This window comes from Euprymna scolopes, chromosome 15, assembly GCF_053919585.1.
Source record: "Euprymna scolopes isolate OS-2025 chromosome 15, ASM5391958v1, whole genome shotgun sequence".
Lineage (NCBI taxonomy): Eukaryota > Metazoa > Mollusca > Cephalopoda > Sepiida > Sepiolidae > Euprymna > Euprymna scolopes.
In genome coordinates this window covers 99,008,705-99,025,555 of record NC_136496.1, presented here as the reverse complement: position 1 = coordinate 99,025,555, position 16,851 = coordinate 99,008,705, and the positions used below count along the sequence as shown (strand labels likewise).

General features: G+C 30.6%; 1 protein-coding gene across 16 annotated transcripts in view; it reads right to left on the bottom strand.

The window, feature by feature from the left end:
- Positions 1 to 16,851, bottom strand: part of LOC145294027 (uncharacterized) — a 234,371-nt gene that overhangs the window by 65,300 nt on the left and 152,220 nt on the right. For all 16 annotated transcript variants that reach the window (XM_080140995.1, XM_080140998.1, XM_080141007.1 and 13 more), the window contains 5 exons: positions 15,101 to 15,217; positions 11,770 to 11,862; positions 9,966 to 10,043; positions 5,714 to 5,788; positions 910 to 972 (listed from right to left, as the gene is read on the bottom strand). In XM_080140995.1, coding sequence (XP_079997121.1) covers positions 910 to 972; positions 5,714 to 5,788; positions 9,966 to 10,043; positions 11,770 to 11,862; positions 15,101 to 15,217 — 426 coding nt within the window. The remainder of the gene's footprint in view (positions 1 to 909; positions 973 to 5,713; positions 5,789 to 9,965; positions 10,044 to 11,769; positions 11,863 to 15,100; positions 15,218 to 16,851) is intronic.

Below are 16,851 nucleotides of genomic sequence, written 5' to 3'. Positions count from 1 at the left end.
GGACCAGTGAACCACAATGTAGGCATGTGCGTTAGTTTGTGTGTGGGGAAGAAAGGGGTTAATCTACCTCCCCAAAATGTAGTACAGGCCTAAGAATGTGCTCTTTTGTTGTGTTTTTTGGGGTTTTTTTTAGAGAATACAGCACAGATATTATACTTTGATTTATGTATGAATTTTATCTCCTGTAAATGTAAATGTTGCAAGATTGAATTAAACTTTTTAAATTTGTGAAAATATTTTCTTTTAAAATATATCTAAATGACCTTACAACTGAATGAATCCATCCATCCATAACTTTGAGTCCCTGGAGGGGCATAGGCCATCCACAACAACTTTGTAGATGCTTTTGTAGCGAGGAGTTCTTTTTTTCAGGGTGAGAGTGCTGGCCCCACACCTAACCTTCCCAGGTACATACAGCGCCTAGCCTTCCCAAATGGTCACCCATCTGGTATTGCCAGGGTCAACATTGCTTAACTTCAGTGATCTGGTGAGAACCGGTGTGTCAGCATGATTGTGCCGTACCTACAAATGATTACATGTGTGTGTGTGGGTGTGTGTTATGCCACGCTTATCTCATTTATCTCATTTTCATTGAAAATATTCCACATTAAAATATAAACAGATAAAATTTGGGCAATTATTAAATATTCTATTAAAAAAAAAAAAAAAAAAAAGAAGATATTAAATGTTTCTATCATACTTTTATCATATTTTTGCTCAATTTTACGTATTAATTATATAAAATTAAATTTTATTCAAATTTGAACAACATTTTCCATAGTTCCATGTCTATTTAGTAATAATAGCAATGCATTACTAAATGGTTTCCTTTTAGAAAATAAATGTAATGTGTTCTCTAGTGTATACAAGTGTAAGTGGAACAAACAGAAATAAAAACTTCATATTTACCTGTTTCAAGTTCTAATTCGGTGAAATTTTTATCATTGTTTTTTAGCTTTTTCACGGTCTCCGCTAAAAGAAAGATAAATGGACACATGAATGAATCAAGTAACACAATAAGAATTAGGAGTTTAAAAGCAGAGACCAAAGTTTACAATCAACACACAATTAGGAAAAATATATAGAACAAATAGAAGTGGATAAATGTTAGACCAAGATCTTTCAGCATTAGGTGGTGTATTGCATAAGATTTAGTAAAGATATTTAGAGAAAACCGATTTGTGCAAACACAGATGTAGAAATTATATTGAAAAAGAGATAATCATCTTATACTGCTTTTGAATAAATTATTATGTTAGATATTAAACAGTTACATCAATCTAGATTATAACTGCCAAGATGTGTAAAAACATTGTAAACAACTCTGATTTGTTTCAACTAAGAAAGTCAAAATTTAAATGAGGAGTTCACGCTACTTGTTACGTTTAACAAATTATTATGCAGTTATTATCTGAGTGCTCTAACACTAAAAAAAAAGAGAGAATAAAACTTTGAATATGAACGTGTCACTTATTTTTAGTTTTGAAATAAGTTTTTGAATATAATTCTACACAGTTGTAAAATCAAATCTATTTAACAACAGAGTGAAAGGTTTTACAATCACAAAACCTGACAAAGCCCCCACTCCCCACTTTTCAAATACTGAGCAATGGCTAATTTTGTCGTTCTAATTCTTTATACATTATAAAGAAATGTCTTTATTTCACAAATAAGTCACCATATATTTCATTGTTTGTTTCTCTAACAGCAATCAAGTATGATTTTATGAATACTGTAATTTTAGGAAAATATTTAGGCAATATTTTACTTATGTTAATAAGACTATGTAAGTTTTAAATATGTGTAAATTCTATGAAAACTCAAAAATCTATTAAAGCATAAACATCTTACATGGCCAGTTTTTTACTGTAAACAAACACTGAATACACAACCTGTAAGTTCTTAAGGTTTCAAGTTAATAAATATCAAATGCACACATCCGCTACACGATATGTAACTTATATTCATGTCTTTTAAATTAAGTCTTATTTCTCAAATGATTCAATGTATGTCCCTTGTAAATTTTTCAAGTATGTTTTTAACAATATTATATTCCATTTAAATCGATATAAATTGAACATTTATTATATTTGTACTAGCTTATCCATGTCCTGACGTTGCCCAGGAATTCAGAGTATGTGACAACCAATAACAAAAATTGTAATACTACTACTATATTTAGTTCTAAAATTATTGATAATAGTAATAACATAAAGAGTAATAATACTATGGCATTCCATCATATATCTTTAGACATTTCATGCTTGCATCACGCCCCTATTTTGTAGACACAGTGATAGATGATTTGGCATCCCCAATGAAACAGCTTCTAACAGAAATTATGTATTATAATATATAATATTATATTATTTTTTTTATTTATTATTAACATTTTAATGTGAACAATTCTTACTTTTATTTAAAAAATGTGTAATATTTATTTCTTGTAACTGTTAACTTTCTTTTTTATATTAAACATTTTTAAGAGTAAAAAAAAAAAAGAACATTTTTTTTTACAGTATAAGTATCATTCTTACGCCAAATTACTTAGTAATGATACAACTACTATTAATAATAAGCATAATAATAATACTAATAATTCGTCAAAAAATGTGATGAATTTCTTCAGTTAAAATATCTGTTGGAAGTTATTTTGTCAGGGACGCCAAATTAGTTATCGCCATCTATAAAACAGGGGAAATAATGCAACAATGAAATTCTCAAGGTATATGCCAATAATGTTAATAATAGTAATACAGAAAAATATAAAACAAACAATAATGATATTACTGATAGACCCATAGTAACTTTGTTACTAAGGAAGCAAAAACTACCAAAGATAATGTTAAAAAAATGAAACAACAATGTTAATACTAATATTAATAGCAGTAACATCAATCATAAGTATAATAATAAAGTAATACAGCCAATAGTAGAAATAATCAGAATAGTAATAATAAAACAACAAAAAAAATATCATACTAATAATAAGATCCCCCCCCTCTTGTAAACAAAGTAAACGTCATTATCGTATGTGATTGTGGATAAACTGCTAGAAACTCTTTAATACATATTATTTATTAAAATCTTGGAAACTAAAAGAAATGAATAGTTTATTAGGTATCTAATTAATAGAGTATCTAAATTTTAAAGAAACGGTACTTGTACAGTTTAATCAAGACATTAAAAAATGAAAATAGCAAAAAAAGGTTATATTTTACGTATTCGTTTTGAATTGAAGATCTCAAAAAAAAAAAAAAAAAAAAAAAAAAAAAAATCACTTAATTTGATCTAGTAGTTTTTTTTTTTTACAGCGGAAAAACACGTTTTTATGAGAGCGTGTTGAAGGCAAACATCTTGGATTTTTTTTCAATTTTTGTTTGGAGTTTAGAAACGCCAAAGGGAGATAACTCTTCCTAAAAATCAAACCTTTTGCTTGGTATCATAAATTGTTTTTTTGCTATAAAACAAAACTACTTGATGAAATTAAGTGAAATTTTTTTTTCAGAGAACTTCATTTCATAATGGATACGTACAATTTAAACTTTTTCTCTCGATATTTTGATTTTTTGTCTTGATTAAACTGTACAAGTACCAAAGAAACAAAGGAAAGAAAGTTGTGAATGAAATTGTTGTACCAGAGCACATAAAATAAATAAAAACATTAAAACCTTCCGCATGACTATAAAGAAAGATTGTGTCAATGTGTAAAAAAAAGTATAGAATAGGAATAATTTTTTTTTATTTTCTTATTTATGAAAAATAAAAATAATGAACTGAGTGTTGTTTGTATGAAATAAAGAAAAGTATGTAACATAGAATAATATATGTACTAAATTAAATAATTAGGTGACCGAAAAAAATGAATTTTGTTATTTATTTTAATTATCAATTTTGTTATTTATTTTAATTATCAATAATAACTAATAGTTATTTTATGAAATAAAGAATCTGTACAACATACATACGTTGGGAGCCAGCGATCTGTCGGGGTCGCACACGTTTGGTCACAGTGGGTGGCCATCGAATGTTGACAACAATCAATTAAGAGCCTTAGTCAAAGTCCATGCACACACAACTGTTTGAGAACTTGCTTTTGAATTAGACGTAACATATACGACAATTTCCAACCACTTTAGAGAGATTGGAAAGACAAAAAAACGATAAGTGCCTCACGAATCGAGCAACAACTAAAAGAAATACTGTTATGAAGTGTCATCTTTCCTTTTACGCAACAAAAGAATGACCTGTTTCTCAACCGGGTTATGACTTGCGATGAAAACGACAAGACAACGAGCAATGCTCAGCTCAGTGGTTAGATGCCAATGAAGCTCCACGACAATTCCCGAAACGAGAGTTGCACCAAAAGAAGGTCATGCTGACTTTGATGGCCTGTGACCAGTCTCATCCATTACAGTTTTCTGAACGCATGCAAAACCATTACGGCAGAGAAGTACTGTCAACAAATGGATGAAATAACACTCAGCATTGGTCAACAGAAAAAGCCCAATTCTCGTCCACAACAATGCCTGACTGCATGTTGCTAAACTGATCCTACACAAGTTCAACGAATTGGCTATGACACTGCCTCATCCGCTATTATCTCCAGACCTTTCACCTACTGACTATCACTAAGCATCTTGACAACTTTCTGCATGAGAAATATTTTAAAAACCTAAGTGATATAAAAAATATGACTTCAGCAATTTCATAATCACCAAAACGCAAGATTTTTAGATTACCGGTATAAATACACTTGTTTTGCGTTGGCGAAAGTGTGTTGATTCTGATGTTGCTTATTTCAATCAATAAATTGTTGTTGGAACCGAGATATGTTCATCTGAATTAAAAACTGCACAAACTTTCTTGTCAACCTAATATATGCGATGTCTGTATCTTTAATGCTATTATGTTTCCATAGGGGAAAAATTTACTTCTTTTTATCAAGTATAGAAACAAAACAGTGGAATACACTGAATGATTTCAATTATAATAATAGTCTTCTTATATTGTTCTCTACCAGTTGTGAAACATTTATGGTATCTCATATGTGTAAAAAGAAAACAGCAGTTGCAAAATTTACAAAAGTAATTTTTGCTTTTAAACTATTCTAATACTAAAGTCTTGCAGCTAACTATTAGGGATATTACTTTGGAGTAGATATCATATAGACCATGATTTTTTTATTTTCATTATTATGTAACAACTAAACCTAGTAAAGTCATTTGATAGAGTATATTTTTAAGGATAATATCTATACTATGAATGCATATCATTTAGGCAATGCTTTATTTCTTTCTTGAGTTAGTCACTTTTTCTGGGTAATGCTGACACATGAGCATGAGTATTAAATAGTATCTATATTAATGAAAATGAAGCCTTAAATGAAAAATATTTGAACAAGTATAGTCTATTGTGGTAGCCATTTGAAAAATCTATACTTAAAAGAAATGGGATGATATCATTGCCTAATTGTATCTGGTGCTTTTCCCATATAAATTAACGCTCAATCTTCTGCAGTCTATCAGAAGAAATATCAATTTGTATAGAAAATTTATTCAGTGAAAAAGATTTGAATATCCTTCTACGAATCACACGGACTAAAAAATTCCATACCACTCACCAAGCACAATCAAATGTTGAAAAAGATTTGAAGTCTCTTTTCATTATTAAACAAACAAATAGGAATAATAAGAAGTTCACATAAATTTACCTGCTACATTTTCCGATTCATTTTCCTTTTCTTTATTTTTCTTTCGCTTTTTTGGAGAAATATCCACAGTTTCTTCTATTTAAAAAAATAAGATATAGGAATGAATCAAGAAATACGATCAGAATCAAGGTTTACAAAAATATATATTTTTTTAATATATTTTTATTTTTTTTAACGAAAAACAATTGAAATTTTGCCCAGTTGATGCAACTTCAGTCTTTATATGAATTTTCTTGCTATAATCATATTTGATATACCGCTTAAATAGCGGGAAATTTTCCATGTGGACTTAGTATAATGTTTTTATATACCAAATAAGAATTGCAATGAGTTAATTGATAAGCTTTTATAAAGGTAACTTTTAATAAACAAAGAATCAAATGCCTATTTTAATGAGTGATTCAATGTGAGATGTTAAGATAATTCGTACTTAATCATGGTCAAAATTTTTTTCAAAATGAAATTTTCTATGAATAATGAGAGAGAAGTGTTAGCTGCTAAAAAGATCTCTTTTGAATGATTGTAAAACTTGCCTACAGTCAAAGACTAAATTAAATCTTTTGGCCTTATTATAAGAATGGGCAATTCAATTTCTGTGGTACTTGTAAAGCACTGGGTACACACAAAGTGTATAGAAATTACTGTGATGTTCAAAGATGATGAAACCAGTTTGTGTGCAAAAAGTGTAAGACAACAAGAGATAGATGAGAACTCAGATGCAAAGAAAGTATATTTGGATGGAAAAGCTTTTAAGTGTTCAGAAGATTTTTTTCTTTTACTTTGATGATACTAGTTAAGTACATTGTTAGTATGATTACAAAAGTTATGAGTCGATAGAGTAAGTTCAAGAAACTTTTGCCATTAATAACCAGCAGGGAAGAGTTTATTCTGTTCACAATGTGATGAATTATATATCATTTCTCTCTATGCAAACTATATCCTCAACTCTAATTAGTCAGGTTTCTCTTATAAGAGAAACCTGACTAATTAAAGTTGAGGATATGGTTTGCATAGAGAGAAATGATAGGTGAATGGCATGATGAATGTGTAATGTAAATCTTAAAGACATGTTTAGATCTGATGACCTCAGAGGAAGGTTGAATTTGGGCATTATAGGGAGAAAACAGAAGACTGATGGTATGGCTCCACTGAAAGAATGAATGCTTAGTAGAGGTAGAACAGTTGTGGTAGCAGGGTCAATTCACAGAAAACATGTGAGGACATGATAAAAAGGATAAATATTAACCTGGCCAGGGATGGTTTATCTTTAAACCTGTTTAACACATGTAAAACAAATGTTAAACTGAATATGAGAAAAATGATCTGAACAGGAGAAAGATAACAAATAGAAGTGGATTAATGTTAGAAATCTTTTAGCATTAGGAGGCATATTACAAAGATTAGTAAAGATATTTAGAAAAAACAGGTTCTTCCAAACACAGACAATAAAATTATATTAAAAAAAAAGAAAAAAAAAAGAAAAAATTTAAACTATTTTGTCTGTTAATGTGTGCGTGTGTGTGTGTGTGTATATATATATATATATATATATATATATATATAAGGGAAAGGTAGTTTGCTTAAAGCATTGTTGGTAAAATATGGAGGAGTATAAGAAGGACATAGCAATGAAGGGAACCAGCAGTTGAATTTGTGTGGCGTAAAAACAAAAATGGACAAACGAAAGGTCTTTTTTTTTTTTTTTTTTTTCTGAAGTCTGTACAGTAGAACACCGGGATATGGTATTAAAAATTAGTAACAAAATACAGTACAGTATATGATACACATGTATATAATCAAATAACATTATAAATAACACCGTAAGGCTGAGCAAATAGCGTAACCAGGGTAGGAAAACATTGTATTCCACATTGTAACCTGAAAAAATGTAACCTAGGGGCACTGTATCCCAGGGTTCTACTGTATATCCATTTATTTTTCAAAACAGTCACAAATATAAACAAGTAAATATGCACTCTTTGAGATAACTGGGACGGTGGAAGTGTTTAATATTTCGAGAATATCATCTCTTTCTAAAACAGAAAGGAACCAAAGAATGTTAAAAATAATGGAATATATATATATATATATATTTTTTACAAGTAGGTCACCACTTATCAAAATCCGGAAGCCACTCAGGGATAAGGGTTATTGCATGTACAGTACGTTGTACATTAGTGTTGAGATTTAATAAAGTGTCTACTTAAGGGGGCAGTTCATCAGGAATTTGTTTACATTGGATTTGAAGACATCCAAGTTGTAGTCAGGTGGGAAACAGGCAGATGGAACAGAGTTCCACTGGCGTGCTGTTCTAAGAGAGGTTGCAGGGAAGAGAAAAGGGCATCCTCCACTAAGCCACAAAGTCTATTTTGTACTCTGTCAAGGCAGGATAGGCTATTTTTAGCAACTCCTGCCCAGATATGGCAACAGTATTCCATCCTTGGACGTACTTGGCTTTTATATAGATAGAGAATTGCATCAGTAGTGAGATATCTTCTGGAGCGGTAGAAGGATCCCACCATCTTTCCAGCGACCTTGGCAACAGACTTGATGTACGTGTTCCATTTCATATCAGGAGTAAAGGTCAAACCCAGAAGCTTGTCAAAACATTGAGCTTCTCCTAGGCGAGAGCCATCCATTACAATTAACCACGTCTTCCCCCACTGAACTACACGCTCGAGATCAGAAGAGAGAGAATCAGAGAGAACTTTGTCATTTGCAGCCTTTGATGTGTATCCGTCGATGGTCGTGTCATCAGCATAGATGTCAACGAATGATTTAAGTATGTGTTTAGGGAGATCATTAATGTAGATCAGGAAGAGAGTTGGGCCCAGGATGGACCCCTGAGGGACTCCAGCATTAATACTAAGGGCCTCTGATTTCTGACCATCAACCATTACTCTTATGAGCCTATCAGAGAGAAATGATTTAATGATTGAGAAAACATTTCCAGTTATACCGTAGCTGGAAATCTTGTGAAGTAGGCCTTTATGCCATACCTTGTCGAAGGCCTTTGATATGTCAAGAGCAATTGCTCTAGAAAGGAAGCCTTTGTCAAGAGATTCGCTAATCCTATGAGATATAACCGTTAGCACATCTGTGGTAGATCTTGCAGAACGGAAACCATATTGCGTGTCACTAAGGAGTTTATTTCTGCTGAGGTGGCGGACTATTTCTCTATTTAGTATGGATTCCAGCAACTTACTCATGACACACAGCAAAAACTGGAAGTTGGAATAATTGAGCTGTCAAGCAGAAATACGGCCTACACATAACGTTTCTTTACTGATTATCATCACCATTTTATCATTTTCACTTTTATTTATTTATTTTTGTTTATTTATTATTTGATTTAATATTAGCAAACGAGAAATCAATCATTATATTTTTAATTCTGACCGGAAGCAGCGCTCGATAAATCCACCATTTGTCATCACGAAAACATGTTGCTTAGAGATCGCTTTGAAGTTAAAAATGATAATAAACAAAATAAAATAAATAAACAAGTATAAATAAAAGAATTTAATAAAAAAAAACATATATTAATATATATAAAATATAAGATCAGCAGATCTAATAGATAATAGGAACATCAAAATAAATTTAATATTAAACCGTTTCCAAAAATTATTTAATAGTATTTCAATTAATGCTTAAAAAATATTATGATAGCATTTATTTAGATTTGTTTTTATATCCGACACAAATTTTTACTGAACATAAAGAATATGATATTTAAGGCCTTTTCAAAGTAAGGCCTTTTCGAGACAAAGTTAAAAATTCAGAGCCTTTTGAAGCCTGCGCAAACCCTGTCATACTGAATATATCACTAGAAAAAATAACACAACTTAGCACGTGCACACACATACAAAGTTATCTCTCCCAGGATGGGCAAAATGAATTTTCTGAACAGAATAGTGTTGAGTAATGAATTCTTTACATACACATAGCAAGAAAGACTCAGTGTTGCCAAGGATCGATTAAGAAACTATACGTCAATGACATCACAGTATCCTTTTTCTCATTTTATATATTTTCATTTAAAAACAAAAATCCGGCCTATTTACTGGCATGGCTTGCATGAATGTAGATCCTATATTATACTCTACTCCATCTTCTATTCAAAATAAAATATATTAATCCAAGTACCTTAAATAATGTTTGAAAAAATATATATATATGATTATAGTGGTCTATCTCCAAAAACTTCAGGAGTTTGTGAACAAACAAGAACAACTTAATATAAATTTACCTGCTTCAAGTTCTATTTGACTGACATCATTTCCCTTCTTTTTCTTTCGCTTTTTTGGAGAAGCATCCACATTTTCCTCTGAAAGACAAAAGAATGAATCAAATAGTACTTTTAAGGTTTAGAAACAAAAACAATGTATGATTCACTTATAAGCATCAATTTTTGAGAGATCAGTTAATAACCATAGGATAAACCTGGTCTGAAATATATCACTCAATATTTATCCTCCTTTCAAAGCGGGATGATATGATACAAGGGTTGGAAAGTGAGATTGGAACAGTGCCCTTAGCCCCATTGGCATTTCCTAATAGGGGTGCCTAAAGTGATTAGCAACAAAGAAATCTCTTCTCAAAGAGACAAATTAAAGCTTGGGACAGTAGACCTCCTAAAAGCAAAGCAGTATCTCAGTCAACAGGGAAAAAGCCATCTGAACAATGGCCTAGATTCTGGTGGAAACATCAGTCACACATACAAAAACCAATGAGTTGCACTTTTCTGTGTTAGAATTTGCTTACTTCTCTTTCAAAAGTCAAACTTAATAAGTGAAGCTCACGTGAAAAACAACATTCTATAATGTATTGAAAATCTTGTATCATTTGCAATTGGTATATTTTTATAAACCCATGAAATTATTCTCATGTGCAAGTGTTTAAAACCAACGGAAGAATTTCAATCACTTTTCCTCCTATCTTATTAGAGAAGGAGAAAGTTTGTTTAAAAAAAGATATTTATATATATTTTCTCCCAAAATAGCAGACGGGGTTTAAAAAAAAAGTTAACTGCAATTTTCTAAGATACATTTTAGTGATGGGACGATGCCAACATTTTCCCCTGATTTTGATACAATTACAGATTCCTTACCCAATATTACTGATTCGGATTCTTTATAAATCTCTAAATATTTAACTATGAAGTAGTTATTTTTACCAATTATCATAACAACACATGTTAAATGTGCAGATATTTTCTCAAATGTAAAAAAAAAAAAAAAAAAGAAGAAACACTTGTAAGTATCTTTAGTTTTACTATTAGTTAAAAATCAATAAATATTTATTATTTTATTACTAACCAGCAGTGGAAAATTTTGCTTTTAATAGAATTAAATAGAAAAAGACAATTAAAAGAATCGTTTTTGGCATCGGAAAATAGGCATTATTTTTTTCGATTCCGATGCCTGATTCCAATTAATCATTCCAGTACTAATACATATATTTTGATCTTAAACTAATACAAATATATACCTAAACTAATACAAATATATACCTATTATTAATCAAGATTTGATATCTGTCTAAAGGTGAACTCATCTTTTTGTTTTTATCAAATGATCAATTCAGCAGGTGAGGTATTTGTTATCACTTTAATGAAGTATCTACTCTGATCATTCTTCCGTTATCCCCTCCTTAACAAGACTGTACCACATTTAGCTTTTCATTAGTAAACTGAGCGCTTTTACTAGCAATAATATGCTTTTTTTTCCTCCAGTCACATTATTATTATTGCTAGTGTATATATGTATAGGTACTTTTTCTTAAAGAGGTTCTAGTGAGTTCAGAATCTTTTAAAATTTTCACCTGAAAGCTTCCAATGCTATTAATGTTTTTTTTTTGTTGCCATAATCACAAAACATTTAAATATTGTTTTCGCTAATTAGATACATGCATAACTTTCTTTTAATATAATTGAAGATTTATTAAAAAAAAAAAAAAAAAAAAAAAAAAAAAAAATGCTAGTTCAACCAAATTTTCAAATTATTCACAGTAAAAAAATATGGCTGACAAAGTTTTAAAAAGGATAAATTTACCGTTTGTCTGAGGATCATATTCTTCTGCTTGAGATTCTTCATCTCGATGTTTCTTCTTTTTCTTTTTCTTCTTTTTCTGAGATGATTCCACATCTGTTAATTGAAAGTTCAAACAAAACAAAAAAGTGATTCAACAAAAAGAATTGGAGACATTTTTTTTTTTTTTTTTTTTTTAAGTATATAACAATGTACATCTTTCTTTATCTGAATTATTAAATATACATTTTAAAAACATAGCTGTTTAAATTTTTATAAACTCCAGAGAAATCTCTTTCATGGACAAAACAGAAAAAAAAAAATTTAAAAAAAAACAAAAAAACTGTGAACTTTGTAAAATTGTTAATTGTTACAAATGTAAAGGAGATGCTCTAGATATGGGTAATTACAGAGGTTTAAAGTTCATGGATTGATTAGGTCTTGAAAATATTTGAGAGAATAATTAAACAGCAAATAAGTCATATAAGCGTAGATGAATGCGCCGGTGCTATATTTATCCTAAGACAAATGCAAGAGTAAGAAAAACCTGTATTTTTTGTAGATCTAGAAAAAGCTTCTGACAAAATGTCAAGCAATGTTGTCTGATGGGCATTACATAAACTAATGGCAAGTAAGTGGCTGGTGAAGTTGTTCAAGCAATGTACAGAAATGCTCCAAATTGTGTTAGAATTAACGGAACATTTAGTGAAAGTTTTAAATGTTTAAAAGTAGGAGTACATCAGGGTTCTGTAGTGAGTTTGTTGCTTTTTATTTGTGTCTTAAAAGCGTTGCTTACGGAGTTCCGTATAAGTTATGTGGAAGAGATGTTTCATGCTGATAACTTAGTACCTGTCAATTAATTAAAACCTTGGAGGACTGCAACGAAAACTAAAGGTCTGACAATAAATGTGACCTAGAAGTAAGAGATTCTCAGTGAGCCCCCAAAACGAGGATAGTTTTTCAGTTTGCGAAAATGAGGTTGGATGCAATTCAATTTTTTGTGGTACTTGTAAACATAAGTACACAAGAAGAGCAGCGTAATTACTGGTAGCTTGAGTTAAGATACACTTCTTGAACGCAAATTGGTTAAGACAATAGAGAGAGATGAGAACTCTGATGTAGAGAAATTATAACTGGATGGCAAAGCTATTGAGGTTTGCTACCTTTGTGATACCATTGGACCACAAACTGGAGCAGGTGTTAGTGTGATTGTAAAAGTTAGGAGTGAATAAAGTAAGCTCAGAGAACTTTTATTTACTAGCAAATTGTAATCATTGTTCAATCGGCATTTGTATGCAGTGTGATGATGTACAAAAACGAAACATGGTCAGTGAGCGAGTTGAGGATAGGTGTTGCATGGAGAGCAATAATATGATGATGACACAATGAACGTGTAATGTGAATTGTAAAGACAAGCTCAGATTTGATGACTGGAAAATTAAATCTGGACAGTACAGAAAGATGTGTGCAGAACAGGATATTTTGATATGAACATGTTGAAAGAATGGATAACAGTTCTTGTTAGTAGATGCAGAAAAGTTGGATGAAAAAGAGAAAGATAAAGAAATCATGGGAGAAGTTGACAATGATGGACTTGAGATAAAGAAGTATAAATAAAAACTTAGCCAGAGATATGTTAGTTTGGAAGTCAATTTCGGAAAGCTGTCAAACACATGCCAGCATGTAAACGATGCTGAGTGGAATATGATAATAATGATAGGCAAGCGCTAAAGAATTTGTTAAATGTATAAAAGAAAGACAAAGTTGAAATACTTAGCACAAAAGCAAGTCAATCTACTTCTAAAATAACTGACACTCTGTTTGTATGTATGTCTGTATTTTTAAAATAGTCAAGGGAGATAATATGAAAACTTCCGGCATCAAATGGTGGTAATGCAGTGGAGAACACTGATTTTAGCCAAAAAGCCCAATAAGCCATAAAAATATTTTTTGTGACCATGCATTTTTAATGAATGGAAAAAAAAAAAAAAAAAAAAAAAAAAAAAAATCTAGAATGCGTCAACATATAGATTATAGTCTATCCTTCTCTTGAGGGTAGATGGGACACTCTTAAGCCGTGGTAAGCACCCCATCTAGTGATAGCATCACAATAAAAAATACCCTTGATAGACCTGGCGAAGCATCAAGTATTCAGCTACCGACAAGATTTGAATTACATTGCAAACTTGTGTAGTGAGTTCAATCCCGGCTGCAGCCTTGCTGGATGGATAGATAGTTAAAAATTAATAAATATTTACTATTTTATCATTACTACCAGCAGTGGAAAATTTTGCTTCTCAATTCTGAATAGAAAAGAACAATTAAAAAATCGTTTTTGACATCGGAAAATAGGCATTAATTTTTCAGATTCCAATTAATCGTTCCAAAACTAATACATTTATTTTGATCATAAACTAAAACAAATATAAACCTGGGAGCCCAGTGTTGCCCAGGTGTTTGGAGGTTTATGTTGAGCAGTCAATTTTTTTTAACTTTAACTCTTATTATGACCCCTTAATATGTATTGTTTTGGGCTCAAATAAAATTATTAAGTTAGATCCATGTCCAACAAACCTATATCTAAAATTTCAAGTGTTTATACCCAAAATTGTCGGAGGAGTTTGGTAGAGTTCTCAAAGGTCAAATCATTGAACTTTGACCCCTTAACAGCCAAATTTCTGGCCGAAAACGGATTACAAAGATTTTCCCAAATCTCAGTACCTGTATATCAAATTTCGAGTCTGTAGACTTAAAATTGACAGAGTTATTGTGTAGGGAAATGTACACACACAGGCATGTTTACTTTTATAGATATATAGATAGATTATTAATCAAGATTTAATATCTGTCTGAAGGTGAACTTATACTCTTTTTTATCAAATGTACTACCTTTTAATGATTAATTCAGCAGGAGAGGTATCTGTTATCCCCGCCCCTCTTAAAGTAGTATCTGCTCTGTGATCATTATTCCAAGCATTATTCCCTCCTTAAGACTGTACCACATTCATCTGTTCATTAGTAATTAATGTGCATATGTTAGACAACATTGAAAAATTAAGCCCAAACTAGGCCAGGTTTTTAGCTTCCTTTATTATCAAGTCCAATTTTATCACTTCCAGGTTTTCCTTTTCAGCTGTGAACTGACCCTGCTACTCCAACTCTTCTACATTTACTCATCCAAGAATTCTCACCCATTCTTTTAATGCAGCCATACCATTAAAGTCTCCCGTCCTGCACATATATCTCTCTATGCAGTTTTGCGTATAATAGTTTGCTTTTTGTTTCTTTTGTATACAGTTTTTAGAGCAACCTTTGTTGTATGAAAAGAGAGGAAAAGAAACTTGGGATGAAATACCTTCAATTACCGTCTGTTCTGGTTGCATTTCTTCAACATCATCTGCTATCACCCCATTTTCAAGTTCATTTTCGTCTAAGTGCTTCTTTTTCTTCTTTTTTTTCTTCTTTGAGGAAGCTGGAGAGAATGAAAAGAGTAAAAAAAAAAATTTTCAGATGTTTAAATCGATTTTATATTGACATAGCATACAAGAAAAAAATGTAATCTTTGAAAAATGTGTGTATGTGTGTGTTTATTTATATTTATATCAAAAAAGTTATCACTGTAAAAAGTGTAGAAAAGAAAGAATAGAGAAATGAGAAGCAAAAAGAGATAGAAAAAGAGAAAAGTAAAAAGAAAAGATAAAAAAATAGAGAAGAAAAAGTAAAGTAAAATGTATTACTCCAAGTAGAAAAACAAAACATGTCTATCCTGTCAATCGTCATAAGAATTTTCAGTGCTGATCCAGAATTTCCCCGCATGAAAAAAACATAAAAAAGTATGTATGGTGTACGTACTTGTGAAAGGAAGAAAATATCAAACACCAAAAATCATGTCAATTGATTAAATATTTTAAATTTTAAATAAATGAATTAAGTTTTATGACTAAACCATTATAAGCGATGATCTTGAGATGCCACCCTGAAAGAACAGAGGAGCTAACTCCAAATCAGGAGTTTAGTAAAATGATTTTCTTTATAAAAATAAAACTACTTGATCAATTTACATGCTTTTGGAAATACAACATTGTCTTTTTGTCATGGGTACATACATCATACAGATTTTTCTAGAGTTTTTTTTTGGGTTTTTTTTCATAAGCAGGAGAAGTAGAATTCTGGACAAGCACCAAATCTCTGTAAAATATACAAGATTTGTTTGTAATTGTTTTATGCACACTAAATTTTATCCATTAAAGTTCTTTCTTCTGCAGGTTATATGGATACAAGAAGGAAGAGTGAGAAAATTGATGTTTCCTTTGGTTTAGGAGCCAAAATGAACCATAATACTTTAACCAGTTTAAAAGCTTCAAAATGACTTGTGTTCAAAAAAGTGTAACAAGAAGCAAATACAAATCAACCATTTTAATTTTCAATGAATAAAAAATGTCTAACTTGTTTCGACTATTGTGATAATTGCAAATCTGAATGTAATTTTTTTTATTTTTGAAAGTTTAATATAGAGCAATTTTTGCTTTGAATTTAAGTTTAAACATGAGCAATTCAAGTATTAGGATTCATTTGTGTTCCGAAATCAAAGAGGTTGATTTTTTCACCCATTTCATCAAATTAAAAATCTTTGTTAAAATTTTGATAAAAATGCTGACTTAACAAATCTGTTACAATAAATTTAAACAAATGCATTCAACAAGATGAAACAATTGTAGATTATAGGAAGCAGCTGACATTTATTTTTTTATAGATTAAAATTTGAAAAATAATTACCCAAGTTCATCTGAAACAAAAGACATGCAATATGCAAATTAAAAGGTGAAGCGAAAAAAATTCATTGATGGAAAAACAAAGAAAAAAGTTGCTTTTTTTTAAACTTGCCCTGATAAAGAAAATTTTAAGTTAATAAAATGTAGAAAAGTCTTTATGGTATATGTACCAGTCATGGGACAAAAACGGCAGATTCCAAAAATCACATAATTTGATCAAGTTTTTTTTCTTTAAGAAAAATCAAATTTTGATTCTAAATTGATCCCTGGTTACTTCCTTTTTAACTCACAACAGGACTCACAATGGCTTAAAATCATAAAACTTGATTTTAAA